At 51.0% G+C, this 21885-nt stretch overlaps 5 protein-coding genes across 5 annotated transcripts; 2 read left to right on the plus strand and 3 right to left on the minus strand.

The window, feature by feature from the left end:
- Positions 1 to 6513: 6513 nt before the first annotated feature.
- J7T54_005719 (uncharacterized protein) lies at positions 6514 to 7421 on the plus strand (the record flags this gene model as incomplete). Its single annotated transcript, XM_051508250.1, has 3 exons — positions 6514 to 6746; positions 6817 to 7108; positions 7194 to 7421. 3 exons carry the CDS (start codon positions 6514 to 6516, stop codon positions 7419 to 7421), a joined length of 753 nt encoding a protein of 250 aa, XP_051360545.1.
- Positions 7422 to 7511: 90 nt separating this feature from the next.
- On the minus strand, positions 7512 to 8330 carry J7T54_005720 (uncharacterized protein; the record flags this gene model as incomplete). The annotated part of the gene is made up of 2 exons (XM_051508251.1): positions 7512 to 7900; positions 7946 to 8330. 2 exons carry the CDS (start codon positions 8328 to 8330, stop codon positions 7512 to 7514), a joined length of 774 nt encoding a protein of 257 aa, XP_051360546.1.
- Positions 8331 to 11749: 3419 nt separating this feature from the next.
- Positions 11750 to 12565, plus strand: J7T54_005721 (metallopeptidase; the record flags this gene model as incomplete). The annotated part of the gene is made up of 1 exon (XM_051508252.1): positions 11750 to 12565. The coding sequence occupies one exon, from the start codon at positions 11750 to 11752 to the stop codon at positions 12563 to 12565; it is 816 nt and encodes a 271-aa protein (XP_051360547.1).
- A 1093-nt stretch (positions 12566 to 13658) lies between these two features.
- J7T54_005722 (uncharacterized protein) lies at positions 13659 to 15054 on the minus strand (the record flags this gene model as incomplete). Its single annotated transcript, XM_051508253.1, has 5 exons — positions 13659 to 14196; positions 14265 to 14330; positions 14378 to 14452; positions 14512 to 14803; positions 14859 to 15054. The coding sequence occupies 5 exons, from the start codon at positions 15052 to 15054 to the stop codon at positions 13659 to 13661; spliced, it is 1167 nt and encodes a 388-aa protein (XP_051360548.1).
- A 2375-nt stretch (positions 15055 to 17429) lies between these two features.
- J7T54_005723 (chitinase) lies at positions 17430 to 18811 on the minus strand (the record flags this gene model as incomplete). The annotated part of the gene is made up of 3 exons (XM_051508254.1): positions 17430 to 18406; positions 18463 to 18512; positions 18567 to 18811. The coding sequence occupies 3 exons, from the start codon at positions 18809 to 18811 to the stop codon at positions 17430 to 17432; spliced, it is 1272 nt and encodes a 423-aa protein (XP_051360549.1).
- Positions 18812 to 21885: the final 3074 nt, after the last annotated feature.

The following is a 21885-nucleotide window of genomic DNA, read 5'->3' on the forward strand; positions in this document are numbered from 1 at the left end:
TTATTATTATTATTATTATTATTATTATTATTATTATTATTATTATTATTATTATTATTATTATTATTATTATTATTTAGTTAAGAGGGCTCGTAAACTACGGTCTCAAAGTTTACGAACTAGAGCCCCGCTTACCTAGAACAAGTGACACGCTCTCTAATTTAAGACACCCTTTATATTATATAAGTTTATTCAATTTAAAGCTACTAATACTACTAAAAAGATGTTCCTTAGAATTCAATAATACATTTAATAGCCCCTCGTACGAACGTATTTACAAAGCCTACGCGGCTAGAAACTAATTAAGTTATTAAAATAAGCGAATTAGATCGTATCTATGCCTTACTTGTTTACTCCTTTAATAATATAATATAGGCCTTATTATTCTTTTAGATACCTAATTTCGGGTTATATTTTCGTAATTACCTATTTTAAAGCTTTCTAAGTATGCGTATTAAAGTTAAGGTCGAGCGAGTATAGCGGCTAGTTAAAAAAATTCAATCTAGTCTGATAGACACTAATTTAGTATCCCTTAGTCCTTATATATTAATACATTACCTTATATAAACCTTTAATACAACTAATAATAAGGAAAAAATCCTTTTTCTAAAGCTTAATAATAACTCTTAGAAAAGTAATTTTTATAAAGAGCGCCATTATCGAGTTCTATAATTTTAGGGTAGCTCTAGCTGCCTTTCTAGATAACCACTTAGATTATAATCGATGTCTTCGGCTAGTCATACTCCTTAAAAGAGATAATAAGCTTTATAAATTTCTTATAAGGCTTATAAAAGATTTACTAACTTAAGTACTTCGATTAGACTAGAGGGTAGCCTTATTGCTGTAACTATTAACCTGGATATACACCACGCGTAAATTAACTATAAGCGCGTATTAGAAAGTATTTTCGTAAATAAACATATTTAATAAATCTTCAGTCAAAGGAAGCTAATCGCGATAATAAGTAAGATAATTAAAAATATTTTTTTATTAAGAATAATCATCTTAATTACCCTTTATTTATATAAGGAATACTAATTAACAACGTGGTAAAAGGTAATCACGCTAATTGAGATACCTACATAACTTATTAGTGTATTCGCGGTAATATCTAGATCTCTCTTAAGTAAAATAATAATATACTTATAAGTAACCTTACTCAATTTAAGTAGACTACCTTTATATAGCTTAATTTATATTTTTTACTTACTTTTAAAATATATAATAAAAATAATAATTATTAATTTTATAACATTAAACTCGGCCGTAATTATACTATAGAATCTACTTATATTTTATAATATACTTACTACTTTTAGCCTTTAAATTAAATCAGTAATTAAAGTTACGATTACTATTTATAATATTATTATAATTTCTTCGGTTTAAGGCTATCCTCACTTAATAATATAAAAAGAAGAAACAAGGGTGGTTAGCATACGCGTTCTGACGCGAAGTATTGGGGTGGATCGTCTCAGACTTTGGAGACCTAATAGTACCGATTAGCGGCCCCCCTATGCGAGTGTGAAGACTAGTTAAGCCTGTGCCCGTCCTGCAACATTTGGGCCCCGCGAGTCAAGCTTTGCTAACCTCTGGAAAATTGCCGATCACTGCAGTCGGACGCACCAGAACGTTCCTGCTACTACTCTATCTAGCTTAAACTTCTTCACAACTTATCCCTTTGTCTACGAGCCGTACCACGGGAAATAAGACGTAAAACGCCCGTAATATTAAGCGGTCGCGCAGCAAGACGTGCCATAATACTAAGAGCCCGCAGGTAGCAAGCGTTACAGTGGACAGGCTCATGCATTGTTTGACAGACTAGCGAAGCTAGGCAACGATCGTTTGCATGAGAGACGATCGGCCCTTGAGTGATTGATGCTTGTCCAAGGCGCACCAGCACAGTCTTCATCGGCCTTCTATTGATAAAGGGAAAAAGACTATTGAAAAGTATCATATATGTGCAGGTGAGCCTGAGTCGAGTCCAGAATATATGCAGGTGAGCCCGAGCTGAGTTCTGAATATATGCAGGTGAGCCTGAGCTGAGTTTTGTAATGCGCCTCATGCGTTTCGTTCAATATAACGAGTCAATAACGCAGGCGAGGTGGGGCTAGTAGAAGTCGCATTCTCGGTGGAAGGAGCACCTTAAGCCGCCCTTTCACCTCCCTCTTTCACCTCGTGGTCTCTTTCCTTCCCCTTTCAGTCGACCGTGTTCCCTTGCGATATTTTACCTTCCTTGTTACTATTACTTCCATCTCCGTAGTTATATAAAGCAATAGTCGACAGTCAGCTGAGGACTGGCTGCATGATGCATAACACGCGGGCTGGTGACGCTAAATCGGGCTGTTCTCCGCACTAGATTGCACTTACTTTTAGGTAGGATGTTGCTGAACAGGTCGAGCCTGCAGTGGTATTTCCTCGCGCGCAGCGGCTTTCCATATAGTGACTAAACCTATAATAGAATTTGTTAGGTAGAAGATGGCCGCTATAGTCGCAATCACCGCGATCTGCATAATGTATTCGAGTTAGCTGAACACTTACACATACCGACTCTGTTAAAGGCGAGACTTCACCTATTTTCGTATCCTGATCCCGAGCCGCGTGACTCAACACAGCGCCCCAGATCAGCAGGAGGAGACCTGGTAAGAAGAGAAAGACGCCGACGTTAAAACATATGACTGGTATCTGCCAGATATACAGGTGCGTGTTACCAGCGCGATCCGAATTAGGCCACTTCAGGAAGTTAGCGGCCGCGTTCGGACGGTCCTGCTGCCCGCTGCTCCTATATAGAGCAATACTTTGCTAGCTTGCGGCCGAGACGGATGTGAGCGAGATAATTAGGGCCGAGTAAAACAATGCTTTTGTAGTCCATGGCGATTGTTCGATAGCTGGCCAGGATAGCGATCCATAAATAACGGAAGCGAGAAGGGTGCCCTAGAGAAAAGACAGACGAGAGAGTTAGGGAGATGCAAAAAAGTATTAATCTATCAGGACTTTATAGAATTACGAACAACAGCTAATTCAGATAGTTTGTTAGCGATCCAGTTATGTTGTCCAGGATTCACCGTTGCTTTAAGGACAGGCACTAAGCCTGCATACCACGGCATGAATCAGAGAATAGGCCTTCCTAGTATCTTTGATATAAGTAGGAGGCAAAGAGAAACTATAGTACTAGAGAATAAGATACCAGCGTCTCGAAGTACTAATCTTGCCGATTTTATTCACCGCTAGCGTAGACACTAAGTATGGGAATAGCGTACCTACCACCTATACCCGCGTGTATGCCCTTACTTATGACTAAACCACACTAAAGCGAGAAGCACTAGCCACGCACCGCTATAGCGCAGAGAGACTTCCTTCTTAATAGATATCAACACTTACTACCTTTTATCTACCATATTACCTTAATAAATTATACTTTCTTAGCTCTAAGCCTTATTCAAACCCTAGCTTTATCTATTAACTACCAGCCCTACCTAACCTTACCTAGCCACTTACCTGCTAGCCGTAAGTTATAGTTAATCTCTGTTCGTACGATACCTTTAGGCGAGTTTTATACATGAGAGTGTGGGTGGCATGTGCGCTAATCCCTAAGTATGAACGGCCGAAGCGGCAGGGCGCTTATCGACCAAGGTCTAGACTATGAGTGCGATGCTATGGGCTAACGTAGAGATGCCTACATTGTCCACGTGCCGAAATAATAAACCTGCGTAACTGTGGCTATAATATTTTTCAGTACTCTAAATATCAATTTCTATACTTTATCCGCTGAGGATTATAATCGTCTCTTCGCACCACTGCGATTAATCAGCAACATTCTCTCGCGATGTACTAGCGCAGCCCTACGATTCCCGCACGGTGGGAAAGATCCGTTTTCCACGGCGTATAGTACGCCCCCCGAGAATAGATACTTGGTCCTTTGCTAAAGCGCACGTACTCTGCTCCACAGACCGAGCATCCCACAGCAGGCTAACGTAAGGGTTTGTCAAGTTGGCAGGATCTTGGGATGAGAACAGGTCAGATTTACCAGGTCCTAGCTGATTTTCATGCTATAAATGTGAGTGTGCTCTTACCTGCTTCTGAACTATTGTTTGGGCAGATCCTGACGCATTCTCATAGTTCGAGGCAGACTACAGGTTAGCACTCTGAGGGGGCGAAGAAACGCATCGTGCCCTGCTGAGCTCTGAAGGACAGTTTTCAAGATCAGCCACCGCAAGATGGGCCCTGAGCTACATGATGCCGTGAACGAGCTCGCTAGGCAGTGCGTCGAGGGCTTCCAGTTGCAGCTGCGCCAATGCCCAGACAAAGAGCTTCTAGTATCACTCACGCGGACCTATGACGGCTTTACGTTGACGACACAGGCGTTGGCCGACATTTTCATGGATGCGGATCGGGTTGGCTGGGGCGGTGATGAGGAACTCTCGTTCCAAAACATTGTTCAACCTTATTGGACTGATTTCTTGCAAGCCCGAATCATGCAGCGAACAACGTATGAAATGTGGAATAGCATCGTCACAGGCCCGCCGTTCGAGTTTGTGCGTTACCCACTGCTGACAGACGTTGCGAATTCATTTGGAATTTCTCGGAACATCGCATCGCTTGAGGCCCTTGGTGTACGGCCTGTCTATTTGGGGACTCGCCCACTGAATCCCCACGTTCCTCGCACGTACTCGACAATCAGTCACTGGGGCCTGATCCTGGGCCATGGACGGGGCTTGCAGTACCTGCATGAATCGAGAAGACTCTTCCGGGGGGTAGCGAGCTATGTCGGGAAGCTATTCCAGGGAGACATCACTCAGGGTTGGAATCTTACCCCGAGTCCCGTGGGATACACGTCCGTGGATGATCGGCAAGTTGAAGCCTACGGTATGTGACAGTCTTTCCGGAGGAAATAACTAAGAGTCTTTAAATTGGTCTTTTTTCAGCGAGAAAGCTTTGTACAAGCTACAAGGCCTTGTCAAATAACTGTCAACGTCTCTGCCTTCGCCTCTTTGAGTGCATACGAACGCCACTGCATCAAAACGAAATATTCAGAGGCATTAGCGATGTTCCCGAAGATATGAACTACAAGGTTCTGTTTCGTAGATATCTAGACTTCGAAACGATTGCTTATCTTCGGCATACGGGCCTGGTCAGACGGCCACTTACCCTCCCTTCTTCGATTGAAACCATGGTACGCACATCCGCAGAGCTTAGCCCTGCGTTTCTCTTATTATTCACCATGCGCTCGGTCCTATGACCCTTGATGTACCTCATGGCAGTCGGCCTGTATGGCCAATACGGCAACGTTCTCGTTGCTGAGCAGACGGTCGCGTTAGTTATCGGACCGAAGCCGGACTCCCTTCTCATTGTATATCAGAAGATCTATCCTGAACATTCTCCGGACGAAGAAAACCGTGCTCTAACTGCTGCCCGTCATGATGGAGAATCTCCGGAACCAAGGCTCATCACCCTGAGTCAAGGTCACAGGGAACCAGGTACTAGCTGATACGACAAGCTATACAGATTGCAAGATTGAAGCTCACGCGAGTGGACTTTGCCCTTCAGAAGGGTTGGTTTTGGCCCTGACCAAAGCAAAGGGGCCTACGATATAGCCGACTCAGCAGAAGGGTAATAGCGGCATTGGACTGTTCTTTCATGGCCAACTGTATAGGTGTCTGGCTGTTATTATCGCGGTATACAGGTCGACTCTCGGACCATCGATTGCGATTTACAGAATAATTATTATATATGCACGCCCCAGAACACCATGGGATCCGTCACAAGGTTCCTTGAGACTATGCAGACCTAATCTCACCAACTGTTAACTTTTTTTAGTAAGCCTAACCGAGATTGGAGTGCTTGAAGGGAATGGTTTAACTTGAATAATAAAGACAGAACAGCGTTAAAAAATCAAGACAATACCACCAAATTTCATATACTATGCATCGAGACTTAAGCAGAAGACGCATCGCGATATTCGATGAGTAGAGGAAAAATGTGTTGGTCACTTCTCGCGCCCAAAAGAAACCGATGTGGCCACGCACCGGAGCATTAATCACCTCAGTGTGGTTCAGACTCTTAGCACCATCCCTATCAAATCTGTGAATATGGACCGTACGGTGATCGTGCCATCGTACGAAGGTTCACATGTGTTGCCCAACAACCCATTGCTCACCGGACTATTGCGGCACGCGCAACGGCACCGCGTTGCCATCACGGACCGGGAGCTCGGCCTCTCTAGGACGTATGGAGAGCTGCTTGACGCGGTGCTAGGGCTCAAGGAGGTGGTGGTAGCGGCGTTGCCCTCGACGGTGAAGTCACGGCTGAGACGTAACGAAGTGGTGTATATCGGCGTGCTTGCGGCGCGGGGGGCGCGGGTGTGCGAGTTTCCGATCGCTGTGCTGGCTCCAGGGCGGCCTGACCATCTTCTCCGCTGTGCCCACCATCTACATGCGCCTCAAGTGATTCATCGAGCAGCTCCCAGTCCAAGAGCAGATCCCTTACAAGCAATTTTCTCGCCAGTTGCGTGCGATGCTGTGTGGAACGAGCGCCTTGCAGGAGAACGTGCAGGACTTCTGGACTGCCACAAGAGGCCGGCCCATCCTCACCCGCTACGATGCCACCGAAATTCCTGGCTGTCTGCGCGTGTCTTCCCACCTTCGGGGCATTCCCAAGGGAAGTGTAGGCCAGCCTCTGCCCGTCGTAGAGCTTCAGATCTCGCCCGAGGGGGAGCTATTAGTCAAGACGCCCAACATGCTTGCCAAGTGAGTACTACACCCCACGAGATCTCTCATTCGGCTTCGTAGCTGTATCTGTAGCTGACGAATAACCCAGGTACCTCATGGACCCCGATGCAACGAAGAATGCCCACGATGCCGATGGCTGGTACCAAACTGGTGACATCGCACGGCGAGAAGGGTACTTCTACTTCATTGTGGGTCGCGCCTTAGTCGACATGGTCAAGTCCGGTAGCTACAAGATCTCCGCGCTCGACGTTGAGCGCGCGTGCCTGTCGCTGCCGTACGTGAATGAGGCAATAGTGGTAGGCGTCGAAGAGGAGGAGTTTGGGCAGCGTGTTGGTGCTGTGCTGACTGTGAAGAATGCTTCGGATATCACCCTTGCCAAGGTCAGGAGTACTCTGAGCGGCTAGCTGGCCGCGTACAAGCTGCCAACTATATTGAGGGTCGTGGAAGGGGGGGGGGAACCCAAAGGGTGCCGGGGGAAAGGTGCAGAAGAAGATCCTGGGACCGAAGCTGATTCCATCTCCCGGGTACGAGGGGATAGCCGAGGTGCAGGTGTTGAAGAAGCCCAAGCAGGCGATGTCGATGCAGGCGAGGCTGAAACCCGTGGTTGCATTGGACGAAACCTCGCAGTCGGCGCTGGGCTACATTACAAAACGGCAGCTGAACAACAAGTGTATGTGTATTGTCGTATTCTAAGAGAACAACTGGTGTTCGAATTCTATCTTCTAGTTTGAGCAAGGATTCTGGCTTGCGACGTGTGCTCTTTGATGCCTCGTGCACAGGGATCTAAACTGTGTTGTAGTACATCTCAATGGACTTGACCTTGAAGACGGCGTCTTGAGCAGGCGGTCCAGCTGACCAGTACCTGTCGCCATTGGACCAATTGTTGACGGCAAAGACGCCCGCCTTCCAGGGGATGTTCTGGTCCGTCTCGGCCACCTTGACAGCGTCGACGTACCACTCGACCCGGTCGTAGAGCCAGTCGATGCGATACTCGTGCTCTTCGAAGGGCTGAGCCGGAGGCAGCACGGGAATCGAGGTCTTGTCATCGACATTGCCATTGACGGCTTGGTTCGTCATCCACAGGTGGTTCGTCCCTCTGTCCGACAAGTTGTTGGGGTCCGAGAGCCACTCAATGTCCGACTCCTGAGTGCCATCGTGGTAGGTGAACATTCCTGCGGCTGTTAGTATAGACCATCAAAGCCTCGCAGTGAACTTACCGTTGCAAACACCGTGGGTCTGCGTCAGGACAGCAACAGTGCGAAAGCTTCCATATGCAATGTTGTTGGCAACAGTGTCGACCTCTGCCCCGGAGTAACTGGTTCCAGCGGGAGGATTCTGCCCGCCAGGAACCCAAAGCTCGAGGTACCCGTTGCTGAACCGGACGTTGGCGGCGTCCGCCTGCCAGTTCAATCCAGTCGGCCAATTGGCGATTATGAGTCCTTCGGGCAGTCCGTTCTCGAAGGTGTACGTGGCGGCGTTGTAGAAAGGCAGGTCAGAGACCATCCACCCGCCATCGACCTGCGGAGGCACCGGCGAGCGAGTCAAGGCCACTGAAAGCCCAGCGCTCAACACTAGAGACAGGATGGATCGAGAAAAGGCCATGGTGAAATTGATGTTTGTATGCTTTTCCCTCACCGGACCGGGACTTCGGCTCTTATAGACGTCGCTAAGACGTTCAAGAGGATTTTCCTGCAACTCGCAACAGGCAGGTCGGAAAGCAGCCATGCAACGTAGTCCTGGTTCGAAGGCCGCAACTAGTGGCTCGGCATCTGCATGGCGATCCTTCATCATGCGATGGGAGTCACGCGTCCAGTCTGCACCGCACGGGTTGCATTACTAGGCGCTGACTGGAAAGCTGAGTTCGATAGCTCGTTCCACCCTCGAAGGATCTTCCAATGAAGAAACATACGATCCGAAATGGACTGACCGCCGACTCTGGCTTCACATACATGTATGTCATAGGAAGGAGAGAAGAAATAGAGGGTCAGTGTGGCAGGCTGTTTACGCTTCTGTTGTGTGGCAGGCCAGTCACTGCCTTGATTGGTCAGGCTGCACATTCAGCCCACAGCTGCCCTCAAAAGGCAGCATCTTCGCGCTGTCGCGTTCTTCCTCTTTTCATAGCATCAGCATCTTCTTCAGATAGAGAATTCATCCTCTTCCTTCTCTCCTAATCTATTGATCATCATAGATGCCGCTAGTGTGGGTGCGCTCCAAAAATCAAGCAGAGGTGACGACTATTCTCAGTATATGTTGTCAAGACCCCGTGCTCTATATAAGTCGTCGGTCGCAGGAGGTCGAAATATTTGCTGAGATGGCAGCAGGTGTACTTCGCGACGAGCGTAGGCAACGAAGCAACTGCTCGGGTGGCAACCAACGGCGGAAACGCGGTCCTCAACTCTACCAAAGCCATGCATGGGACGATGGATCCTTTTGTGGTCCGCTCCCCCGAGGGCAATAAGTTCTTCCTCATCGCAACAGACCTGAACGTTGACGCGACGGAGTACGGCTAGCACGGCTGGGACTGGGCTTAGAGCGGTGCGAGCCGCTGCATCGAGGTGTGGGAGTCGTATGACCTGCATAATTGGTCTGAGCAGCGCCACGTGCTTGTTAAGGGCCCGCTGCATGAGTGCTGCAAAATGTTTGCAGGGCATAACTTTGCAGCACGCCTCTTTTTAGTAAGAATCAGCAATATGAATTAAGGAATTGGTTATAATTCTTCCTTAGCGAATATCCTCACGTACCGCGCTAGTCGGGGTCCCTATTCCAGCCTTTTATAGTAAGAATCGAATAAGGAAGAGGGTGATTTATTATAGAATTCTTAGTTTGTAGTAAAAATTTGTCAGAAACTGGATTCAATGAAGAGAGTGAGAAGGTGTATAATGTCGAGAGGGCGTAGCTAGATCGCGGCGAGTACGGCGTCCTTAAGTGACAATATTAATCTCTTGATCTTCCTAGAAGCATTCCTCGGCTGCGAAGGTTCTTCCCTCGGTTCGCCCCCTGTGCACGTGACCTGATCGGGGCTTCCTGAGCCACACCCAGCCACAGGGCTAGTGGCTTCAGCCACCCCTAATGCCTGCAACAACCTTGGTATGCAACATGTGTCTGACAGTTATTCCCTCCTTAAATAGTAGTATATTTGTAATTAGAAGTATTAAGTTATACGAAGGTAGTTAAATATACGAAGGTAGTTAAATTTACTGTATCTAAGGCTTCTAAAAGTACGGGGTTTTTAGCAATTCATGACATTTGCAACCCGCATCGATAGGTGCCACCGTACTCGTTGATAGAAGTCCAAATATATACTATCGATTCTTCCACTTGCTCCTACCGTTCCACCGAGCAGAGCCAACCCCCGACATTTCACGGCTTTATTCGACTCGAAACACGGCTCGAATAAAAGTTGGAAAAGCTTCTCCTGCGGTTCCCCCTGTGCTTGCTCAAACCACATAGACAATCCCCACGAGCAGATTTCGACGGATTGGACGCATCGTAGAAAAAGTCTGGCTTTCAGACGCGAGTTTTGTTCAAGTGACATGGGTTTCCTCTCCGCCGGTGTACATGAGAAATGCCGTGCATTCTCAGTGATTGAGGGCTGAACTCAAAGTCAAATAATTGACTTTCTGTCTCCATGCCTATGCAGGAGCAAACTCAATGCGACAGCATGGTCCCTCGATGGCTTGTTCCCAATGCGACGAATTCCAAAGACGTCAGTGGGCAAAACCTGGCTTGACCCAGAACGTGTCAATTGCGGAGTTTATAATCGGGAATGGAATGCTGCGAGGCCCCTAATCTCTTATGGGTCACACGGCACGCGACACGTGCGGACCGGCCCAGCCTGTCATGGACCAGGCCGTAGCTCAGCCAAGGCTGGTCCCCCATTTCTTCTTGCTTGTCACAGGAGTCCCTGGTCTGGAAATGCCGTTCAATGTGTACTGGCCTCATGAAGCTGTTTGGTCAAGTTAAAACGCCCAAAAGCTTATACTCTATTCACTCTCGTCTATGGAAAGGTTAAACCTCAGCCCTGTTCGCAAAGTCAGCCCGTGACCAACTCCACGTGTGAGGTGCGAGCTGGGAAGACATTGTGTCGAAAAGTCGACTCCGGCGCGGAATCCGTGTCCAGTCATGGCACACGCTGGTCTTCACGACCATTGCAAACTCTTGCGAGCGCATCACAACCTCGTATAGCTCCCAAGGAGCAGGATTCGCCTAGACAGTTGTTTCGCTGTCTCATGTCGGTATCAAGTCTCATATCGGTATCAAAGCAAGACACATAGCTGATGCCCCCTTTCAGTACTCCCCTCGCTGACGCATGTTGTTCCATTGGATCTAGGCGTGCTCGGCCGGAATGCCAGCACGGTTCAGCTCAAGAACAGAGTTTCTCAATGGCGATTTACCTATGCAGAAAGCCGCAGTGGCTGGGTCACTGCTTAGTGGTTTGTGCGCCTTTCGCAACCCCTCAAATGATCTAGACCTTGCCATGATTGTGTTTCTCAAAACTGAACGGCAGCTCTCAAGCATCCTTGCGTGGAATGCAAGTGATGATACTAGGTATGATACTAGGTATGAACAAGCTGTGCGTCGCCCGGACACTGCGTCTTCGGCAACTCCTCAAAGGATCTAGACCTTGCCATGATTGTATTTCTTGAAGCTGGATGGCAGTCCTCGTGAGCAAGAGGTCTTGTGTGGAATGCAAGTGACGAAACTCGGTCTGAATGAGCTTCATCTCACCCGGACGCTGCTGCTGTCGTCTTGAGCCCTTAGGAAAAGTGCATCTGAAGGAGGACATGTCCACCGTACTAGAGAATCTGTGGACTATTTAAAGAGTGCCTTACTACCTACTCACTCCTGATGCTCTTGGGTAGAACATCTCATTCAAAACCGTCGGCAACTCGCCAAATATCATCACGGACCTAAACAACGACACAGACTGGTGCGGAACCGTTGCGACTCCTCTTTCATCTTCTTCCAAAGAAGCACCACCCTCATCGCATGCACGCACAAGTGGCATACTCCGACCACCCATGATGGCTAACAATCAAGTACCACTCAACGGCACCAAAGCAAAGCACGACCGCCGCGTCGCTGCCGTTCATTATATCCAGGACAAGTTTGGAGAAGACAAGGTCAAGGTTGTCGATCCTGCAAAGGTCCTCCAGAAGAGAGGCACCTCCACATCCAGCACGACCGACTCGAGCGCCGCCACGGATGGCCTCGAGAACCATTACAACTGTCTGACCGAGAAGTTTGACCCGAGCTCTGTGGCATCTATCCTCGTGGGTCTCTTTCGAGAAATCCCGCGGTGGGAATACGGATCAGTGGTCAACTTTGCTGCGTACGGAGGGGGTTACCCCCAGGACGGGGATGCCGAGTTTGCTGCGCTCCGTCTGTGGGAGGCAGCGGAACAGTGGAACAGCTACGATCTCGGCGTCAAGTTTGCCTGGGTGGACAATCTCGAGGATGCGGCGTTCGTGCTGGAGTATGGTGGCGACAAAGAGGGCGTCCTGGCGTCGGCGTTCTTCCCCAATTCTCAGCCCCTGAGCACCATGTTCGTGTACAAAAAGGCACTCGAAACCTCCGATACGTATCGCAAGATACTCAAGAATATCTTTCTCCACGAACTTGGACACGTTCTAGGCCTACGCCACGAGTTTGCTTTGGATCCCCACCGCTTCGAGGGCGGCGCGTTGATCTACGGCGCGAGAAACCCCAAGTCGGTCATGAGCTATGAGTTCCCCCCGGAGGTGCAGGAGAGCGATATCACCGATACAAAGGGATTTTACAAGCTCAAAGGTCTGGACTCTGGGATGCTAAAGATTAAGGATTACATTCCGGGATGATTGTGTAACTGCATGAATTTTGAAGACGAAACGACTCGGTATGGGTAATGTGGCTGTCGGTTGCATTTCAATATCAATCTTTGGACCTCAACTCTTGTATCTATTTTGAATCTATTTTATTGCCAGAGGGTGCTTCGTGTTCCATAGTTGCACTCATGTGATTTCTAACACAGAGAATAAATGTATGCTCGAGGGGACGACGAGAGATATGTCTTTCTAGAGCTTCGCACTTGGCGCTTCTTCATCGTCGAAACGAAGGCTTGTGAAGAGGCGCCCATCTGCTCTACAACATGAATCACTTCCTCAATGACTGGGTACGACCCGATTTGGATGATTCTATAGTTAGAGTCAGATCATAATTCTGTGTGATAGAAGCCTCACCCTGCACGGAGTCAGAGCTGGAATTCAAAGGTTGTGATATTGATACAAGGACCGCCTTTCGATGAAAGGGCTGCGAAGATCCAATTCATGTCGTAGTCAAGTTTCAAGAATTCCTCTTGTCTTCTTCTAGTGAACATACGCCATGGAGAGACTGTGAGGATCTACGAGGCTTCTGTTTGCAAACCGATGGTGCTATCCTACAGGATTGACAGTTTGGTCACTGCGGTACTCCAAGACTTGGCGGTTAATGTTTGCCCGTGCTTGATTTGATGTAAGAACAACTATCGCAGACAGAAAGTTCCTGTTCTATGGTACCAGCTGTCTCAAATTCATCTAGCGATGCTCTCCCCAACAGTTTCATTCAGAAGTGACCGTCAACGAGGAAAGTATAGCGCTACACAGTCCAGGCGGGAATCATGCTGTAAGAATCGGGGATGCTTCAACGATGGCCGTTAGGACACTACGCAAACAGCCCAGCCTTCCGTTGATAAAAAATAACAAATTGTCGAATATAGGGCATCTGGGCGTAGATTTACGCTATAAATAATTACATATAATAAATATACGCTATATCCATGGTCGTATGCTTGTCCACACTATATAATGCCCTAGCGTTGAGTCCCTAAGGCGTAATATCTATACCATCCTATTATTATATTGCGTATTTCGAATCGAGCATAGCCGGGCTATCCTACCCTCATCCTTGGATAATCTATAGCTTTGGAGCCTTGCCTCCAAGCACCGACGTCTGCGTGAGTCCACCCCTGCCATTATGCCACGAGTCGCCGCCTCCCTCCTGGTTGCTCGACACCTGGTACGTCGTCTGGACAACCACAGCGCTGGGATCACTGCCGCCGCCGCCAGTCTTTGTGTTCCCAATGATGCTCTCCTGACTCCCATTCGAGTCCGAGCCCAGCCTCTTGCGACCGAAGCGGTTGCTCTTGTCGATGCTGCTGGTAAGCTCGTAGGAGCCGCTAATGTTAGTCTGCTTGTTTCCAGTGCCGTGGGAGGCGCCATTGCCGCCGTGGCTGCTGGGGAGTGTAACGGCCTTGCGGGACCAGAACTCGCGGCTGATAATGGGACGGAGGATGGGGATGTTGACGGTCAGGATGCCGACAATGGTTTCGCGGACGCCCCAGCTGTTGATGCTGACAGATGACGGGTTGGCCGAGGTGGTGAGGACGACCCGGATGATGGCGGCTGCGATGACAAAGGCGCCGGACGAGAGGAGGAGGCCGATGACGAGCTTTCTGTGGTGGTGACGGTGGGTTAGTCGTGACTTGTGTGGGTGGGAAGGGGGGCAGAACGGGATGCATACTTCTTCAGAGGCACCTGCAGTGTCCACAACAGGGGCAGGGGGATACAGAAGATCATGCCGTCGGTCCTGGCGGGTGTCAGCTGGGGGTCCTGTGAAGGAGAATCAAGACATACAAGACGTTCAGAACGGTGGTGACGATAAAGTTCTGCAACTTGAAGGTGCACTTGGCCCCAGGATCCGGGAGGACTCTGCGAGCAAAGACGTTAGTCAGAAGATCCAGGCGATGGCCGCACTGATAGTCACTCACTGCCAGTTGTCGTGCGTGGGAAAGCAGCCAAAAGTGATGGTCAGGAAGACAGCAATGTACGCCAAGGCGCAGAGCCACGAAGCCGTCTTGACAAAGGTATTGTGCCAGGTGCCAATGGTCAGCCGCGAGAAGAAGCACAGCATGGTGCCCTTGAGCGACCACAACAGTGCGGTGTACGAGTACCAGGCGATCAGCTGCAGCTTGGACCCCATTTCGTAGTCTCTGATGTCTTTGTCCGAGATAGGCCCCTTTTCCGCCGCAACGCCCGCCTCCACGTTTGTGCCCAGGAAGTCTGCCGAGCCGTCAGCGTGGGGGACGATGTAGCGAGACAAAATGGAGAGACATACAGATCAAGTGCACCGTCGACGCGTCCATGGCGTAGAAGATCCAGACGAGCATGGAGAAGAAATCATCGCCCTGGAGGCCCTTGATGCCCACGGCACGCAGGCGCACCACGAAGCGTCCCAGCAGGATCAGACAGCCCACGCCAAAGAGGGCCCATACTTCGTGCAGGAACTCGGGCTCGTCTATCGATACAGGCATGGCTGGTTTGTTTGTCTGTCGATGCGAAAAATAAAGAAAATAACAAAAGAAGACAAAAGAGAGGTGCGCTTTACAGTGGCGAGGCGAAGAGCAAGAACCAGCAACGACAACAACGACGACGATAAGTCAAGCCCTGCTGGATGTATAAAATTGAGAGGCTAGTGCAGAAACTGGAATTGCTGTACAGTCGCTTGCCGGACAAGTGCATTCTCAGATCTGCCACACGAATGGGGCTTTGCCAGATACCAACGAGTCCTCAACGGGGGTGTGCCTTGAAATCTCCGTCATGCACAGAACTCTGGATCGGCTAGTCCATCGCCGGTGCACTCGCCTGCTGCTACGCACGTATTTATTCGCACGTATGGACACTTGCAAGGTCCAGTTTTGTTCGTACGGGCAGCCCACTGCTTGCCAGTGGCCAGTGTCAGCTCCGCGATCGCCAGACGAGGGGGCTCTCCGATCCGGCCTGTCGGTGCCATGAATGACTCGGCCCGGGGGCCGGGAGACTTCCGGGCGCTCCCATGGGCTTCTAGTTCTTGATTTGTGCCAAGTTGGCGATGCGCAGGCCTTGCTTCCAGTCACGTTAGGCGGATGTGTTTAACCACGAGCAGGACGTAAGACATGGTTAGCGTCAACATATTGGTGAGTGTCTGCGTACGGAGGATCTGCGAAGAGCATTGAAGACGAGGATCCCGCCGTTCAAGCGTCCATTTGGCACACGGCAGCGAGTGTTGGAGTCCTCGACAGGCCACAGGCCCACAGCAGTCGGGCAGACATTGAGAAAGGATGGAGCGGCGAGTCTCGTCTCCGCTCCGCGCCCGCGGCGGACGCTATCGGACGCCACCTAGATCAAGTCCGTTTCGAAAATCCATCGTGTTGGACTAGCGTAGTCTAGTTTTGTTGCCCTTCTTGGGGCCCTTGTGGCAGCCAACGCGGGCGAAGTATTTCGGGGCTTGCTGACCATCGATAGCCAACATTGCACTTCAGACTCTGGATGTAGAAGGGCGGAGCATCTCTCCAGAACCCTAGCGCTTTGACTAGGACCAGAGTCGGCGGCTTCTGCAATTTCTGCAATTGCGACAGGGAGACATGCCAGGTTCCAGATGATCGAGGGTGGGTGCAAGACACCATCGCGTCTCCTACGTACTACTGACTCGCGTCAAGGTACAGGTGGCGCGTGCTTGGACACTCACTCACATGAAAGCCAAGCGGAACCCTGTTTCCCGGCCTCGCACTTCCTGGGGGTCGGGACAGTGGGAATCGAGCAGACCAGTCGGCGGTCGTCGTGCAAGGCGAACGAACAGCAAGTCCGTGCTCTGCAAGTACCGAGACAGCGATATTGGCGTGGAGTACGAGTCCGATCCGCGCGACCGGAGCGTGGATCTGGCGTAGATGGGTAGATCTTGTGATACATGATCAATCAAAGCTGGTCTGGTCGCCTTACAAAGCCTCCCATGGTCTCCATGTTCACTTCATGTTCTCGGGAGGACGATCTGCTGGCTTGCCACCGCTTGGTCTATATAGATGAGATACACCGCCAGTCTGTCCTGTGAAGGGAGCATCACCACATGAGTCGATCGAGCATCGCGCATCTGCCGGCTTTGCAAAGACTTGGCGTCTCCGTCACTCCGGCTGGACCCATAGTCCAGTCCACAGGGCGCTGTGAGATGGGCGACTATCGATGGCAGATGTCATCATCTCATTTGTTCGTTCGGTGAGCAGAGGCACCAGGAGTCCAGGGCTGGGTGTCGAGCCGTTCTTGGACGTATTTAGCCCTGAAGGATCTGATTTCATGTACCCGCCTTGGAGTTTTCGCCCAGCCACCAATCCACCAAGGCTACTTCTAGCGTATTGTGTGTGTGTGCTGCTCAAAGGATGCCCTTCTCGCTCGGCACCAGGCCAAGCACCCGCATCTGGGTCCTGGCACAGAGACTATCGTCTTGGCCCTCTGGAGACTGGACCCTGGGCAGCCTAGAGGTTTCCAGCAGCTTGGGACCGGTTGAGACCCTAACTATGCCTTGATTCCAGTTTAAGGAATAGTTAGGAGTTTTGGCTGCAATCATCCACGTGCTATTGGGGTACCACGTAGCCCCCGACTTTCACGAGCATGAAGAGAAGCAGCAAGTTGACGGAGTATGTACGTTCCATTTGCAATATATAATATATACGGAGAAGTAGGCAGATCTTGCCAGGATAGAAGACAGACGGCCAATCAGCCATCTCAATTTGCCTTTGACGGCGCCGTCATGAAGCGAGTGAGTGAGTGCATATAGCCCTCCATTCGAAGCGTCGTATAAATGAGTGTGGGTGTCCAACCATAGCGAGCGACAGCACACTAGGTGCAAGGAAATGTGACGAAAAGAAGGGAAACCCGTCTAGGCCAGCCCCGTGCGGATGTTGTCGTACTGCGAGTCCGGGTAGTCGAGGCAGTTCTGCGTCGTGTCCAAGCCCCCCATGGCGTCGCGGGCCGTGTGGATGAGCGAGTCGGCGCCCGTCTTGTCGGCAGACGCCTCCCAGAACATGCTGCCGCCGAGGCTGTGGTCCTTGGCGTACGAGACCTTTTGGCGGATCATGTCGGGCGTGTCAAAGGAGACCATCTGGCCGTTGGCAAAGGTCCAGGTGGCGCCAATGGCCTCGTCGTACTGCACCGTCGCGCCGTCGAGGGGCAGGTCCTTGTAGTCCCAGATGCCGCGCTCCCAGCTGCCCTGACCCTGGCCGGTGAAGGGCGTGCCGGGTCCTGCGGTGCCGGTGAAGTCGCGCCCGTAGATGGGCATGCCGAGGACGAGCTTCTCGGGGGGGATGCCGCCCGCGAGGTAGGCGTCGACGGCGACCTGAGTGCTGAACGGGGTCGAGTCGGGGTTGTCCTGGCTCGGGTACAGGTTGGCCTGGTGGCCCGCGTGGTCGCTGAAGGACCCGGCAAAGTCGTAGGCCATGAGGTTGACGTGGTCGAGGACCTGGCCCAGCTCGGCCAGCTTGAGAATGTTGAAGTTGGTCGGCCCCGCGGGCGCGGCGATGGAGAGCTCAAAGTGGTAGCCGTTGGCGTGCTGGGCCGCGTAGTCGTCGAGCTCCTGGCGGACGCGCTGCAGGAGGAGCACCATGTCGCTGGCCTCCTTGTCGTTGGCCGGATACTCCCAGTCGACGTCGATGCCGTCAAAGCCCCAGTCCTTCATAAAGGCCACCGAGGTCTGCGCAAAGGTCGCGCGGCCCTGCTCCGTGGAGGCCGCGGCCGGGAAGTTGGTGGACCAGGTCCAGCCACCGATGGAGAGCAGGACCTTGAGGCCACGGTTGGCCTTTTTGAGCTTGTACAGTTGCTTCACGCAGCCGTAGGCGTTCTTGCCCACGTCGTTCCAGGCTAGGCCACATGTTAGTGATGAGCTCGATGCTTTTTCCCCACGCTGCATCACTTACAATCGTCGGCATAGTGCTTCTCAATATCGGCATAGGTGTCACCAGAGTACCTACACGGGTCAGCGCCTTGCCTCTCGCCTCGGCAGCTCGACTTTTCAACTTACACGGTGCCGTCGGCGCGGAGGTTCAGGAAAGAGTAGAGAACGTGCGTAATGTCCGAGGCTGGGAGATCCGCAGGCTGAAAGTTGCGGCCGTAGATGCCCCAGTTGGTAAAGTACACCGAGTTGATGGGACCGTTGGCACGCTTGGACACCTCGAGGGCCTTGTCCTGGACCGTGGGTATGGCCAGGGCCGCGACGGCCTGGATACCGGCAAGGAATGCCAGGGACTTGGAGAGCAGGGCCAGCATGTTGACGGCTGGGCTCGTGGGTTGTTGTGTAGTATGACTGCTGTTGTGGAGAGATCGACTTTGTTAGTCTCTCTAGCACCAGGCTAGGTTATGCGTGCCGCGTAGGCAAAGGAAGGAATGAAGAGAAGGGGAAGAAGGACTGTCTTGGTTGTTGATGGCAAAGGGGAGACGATGAAAATGGTCTGGACGAACTGGATTCTTATACAGACCATGGACGTCCTCAGCCATGGGCGTGCCGACCTGGCAAGCTCCATAGTAGCATTGAAATGAGCACGGAGAATCCCACGTCACCCTCAGTCCGGCCAGTCTTCATAGGGAGTCTTCACTCCAAGAGATATCCAATGTTACTTCGCCACCGGCTGGGTATCTCGCAGCGGCCGCTTCCAATAGTCCGCCCGGGGAGAACGACGATACATACACATGGCCGTGCAGTAGCTAATTAGGCTCTCAGTCTGTCAGTCCGTCCTGTTGGTTGGCAACGTTGCTCACTCCCAGTCCAGGGCTTCCCATCTGGTTGATCAGGGACTCCGCGATGAGGGACCGATGGCCAGTCACGTTGCCGGCTGCCACTCAGCGAGCTGCGCTTCGACCCGGGGGCACATGTTGTGGGGGTCCAGCGAGATGTAAGTGACACTCGCCAGGGAGTGGGATTGACCACTATCCGTTTCGTTTCTTTCCGACCCAAGCGGTGCATGGCAGCAACATGGGCTCGTGGTCAGAGGGTAGATACCATTTGCCTGCGAGGAAATGACCCCTGGACGGGTCCATGTGATCCGATGTGATGCCCAGTCCTATCAAGAGGCATAGTAGGTCAGCTGGATAGAGTGGTATTTCCGCGTTAATTATCCTGAAAAATGTGAACGACTTGCGCCAGTCTGTTTCGTTGGGCTTTCAAGCTTACGGGTTGGACCCCTGAGGCCACAGCTCACTTTCGAGATGCCACTGGCGAAATGGAGTTGGTTCATCTCGGCCGTGAGCCAATGACGGGGCGATATGAATCTCCAATACGGCCGCGCCGGCTACTTCAGTCGTAGTGCAGTGCGAAGCAGGTACCCGCCATGAGGGCGGCGGCACGGCAGCAGGGTGCTAGAGTAGGCCATCGGACGGGACGTCGTCTAGAGCCACCTGCCAGTTCCCATCGGCCGCTACCTTTTCCTGATCCTTCGCTCGGGCGGCGAGCGTGTGAGCTGCCGAATCTGGACAGGACAGGCTGCGCGATCATGAGGAGACTGTGGGGTCTGACTCTGGCCCGATGCGACGCTGCAAGACATTGGGGCTTCTGCCGAGATCCCCTGACCTTTAAAGAACCCACTGATGATCAAGTGGTTCCTTGTCTTCTTGCTTGGTTGCAGTGGTTGCAATGTCTAGGTGACAGGAAGAGAGAGAGGGTGCGGCGGGTTGGCAGGCTCGCGACGACGGACTGACCCAGTCGTGTATTATGCACACACAACCACGGACTGACTGACTACGACTGAGAGTGTAAACCCCTATCATGTCTCCCTTTCGAGCAATAGATGGTGGAACAGCAGCACATGCGACCAGGCTCGAGGCTATGACCGAATCAGGCAATGCTCCTTGGGTCAGGCCCCCTTCAGGCCCCCGGATGCAGACAGGGCTGGCTGAATTGTGCGTGGTGAAGTGCGTGACTGGAGGCTCTGCAACGTTACTGGAGCCTGGAGGCGCCTATCAGACACCACTCTACGCGCTCTGCATCCGTAGGGACGGAGGGCGCGTCGGACGCGTCGTCGATTTTGGGGACCTAGATAATCAATCAGTCTGATTATGGACAAGAACATTGGGGGATTTCAGTGTCAGGCAAGGCTCATTTATGTTTCCAGGCCAGCGTCGAAATGTCAAGTTGGGGTCTGCACCGATACGAGATCTACTAAACTATGATCTGCTGGCACTACTGATCTCGTGCGCAATATTCCTCATATCCGTCAAGAGGCTCGCCGGGTGACGATCCGGCTGTGTCCGCGGATACGCGCTGCGACGGCGGTGGGCGAGAATGACAGAGTTGCGTTCATGTTGCAATCGTGATTGACCAGAAGAACTTGGTGCTGTTCCCCGAGCGGACTAGAAAGTTTCATGTGCCAGGGTTCCCGGTCGGTGATGAGCAGGGTCGACGACTCCATGCCTGATAGGGCCATGCAGCATGTCGCTTGCCTATTCGGAAATGAGGCGAATGGGGTTGAAATGAATTATCTGGTCGTTCTTTTGGCTCTTGTCGGTTCTTCATTTGATTGCGATTAAGTACATGTAATTAATTAAGCCCAAGTCGAAATGTGATTCTGAGTCCATTCCTCTTCTATTGTCTCTGCCTACCCTAAGCAAGCACTGTGGCTATGATCAAGCCTCAATAGCGCAGTGCCATCGACCTGCTCTGCAACAGTTGATGAGCTTAGAATGATGAAATCTAATCGTATCTGACTCTTAAGTTATCACAGAGGACTCTGGCAAGACTTCCGTATCTGATGTGTCAGTGTTAGAAAGATATGGGAAAGGCAAATCGAGGTAAATTTGCATGATGCTTGGATTGACATCAACCAAAGTCGATGAACAATATTTCGAATTATAGTGACACAAAGAGAGATAAAGTACCACTCAGGGTATCCAAATTTTTTTCAGCAAATGCTGCGTTTTTGGACCTTGAATAAATCAGCGCTGGTGAGCGTGGCTCGAAAACAATTGATATCTCCCATATCACTAGCTATGGGCTATAAATATGCCAGACCCAGATGTAAACTCTATCAATCAGCGCAGAGAGAACTTCAGGCACCTTTGGCTGCTCTTCAAGCCTCAACTACACTGATTGAGCTGCCACACCCTCGGGACTGTGACGAATGAGGCCCTCTTGTCTGTTTGCCAGAGATCTCAACGAGACTAGCCATTTTCCCTGGTCCCTAGCTGCAAAGGGAAGCCCGGACTTATGAGTAGATCATAGAAAGTGTGACCAGCCCATCTTCATGCAGTATTCTAGATGCACCCACTATCTCAAATGGTTGAAGATTCTGTAACGTTAAGTGATGCGTCCTGATGATAAGGAGGGGTTACTCATACAGCTTGGGTTGCAT

This window comes from Emericellopsis cladophorae (assembly GCF_022114955.1).
Source record: "Emericellopsis cladophorae strain MUM 19.33 chromosome Unknown NODE_42_length_200762_cov_115_829016, whole genome shotgun sequence".
In the NCBI taxonomy this organism is placed as follows: domain Eukaryota; kingdom Fungi; phylum Ascomycota; class Sordariomycetes; order Hypocreales; family Bionectriaceae; genus Emericellopsis; species Emericellopsis cladophorae.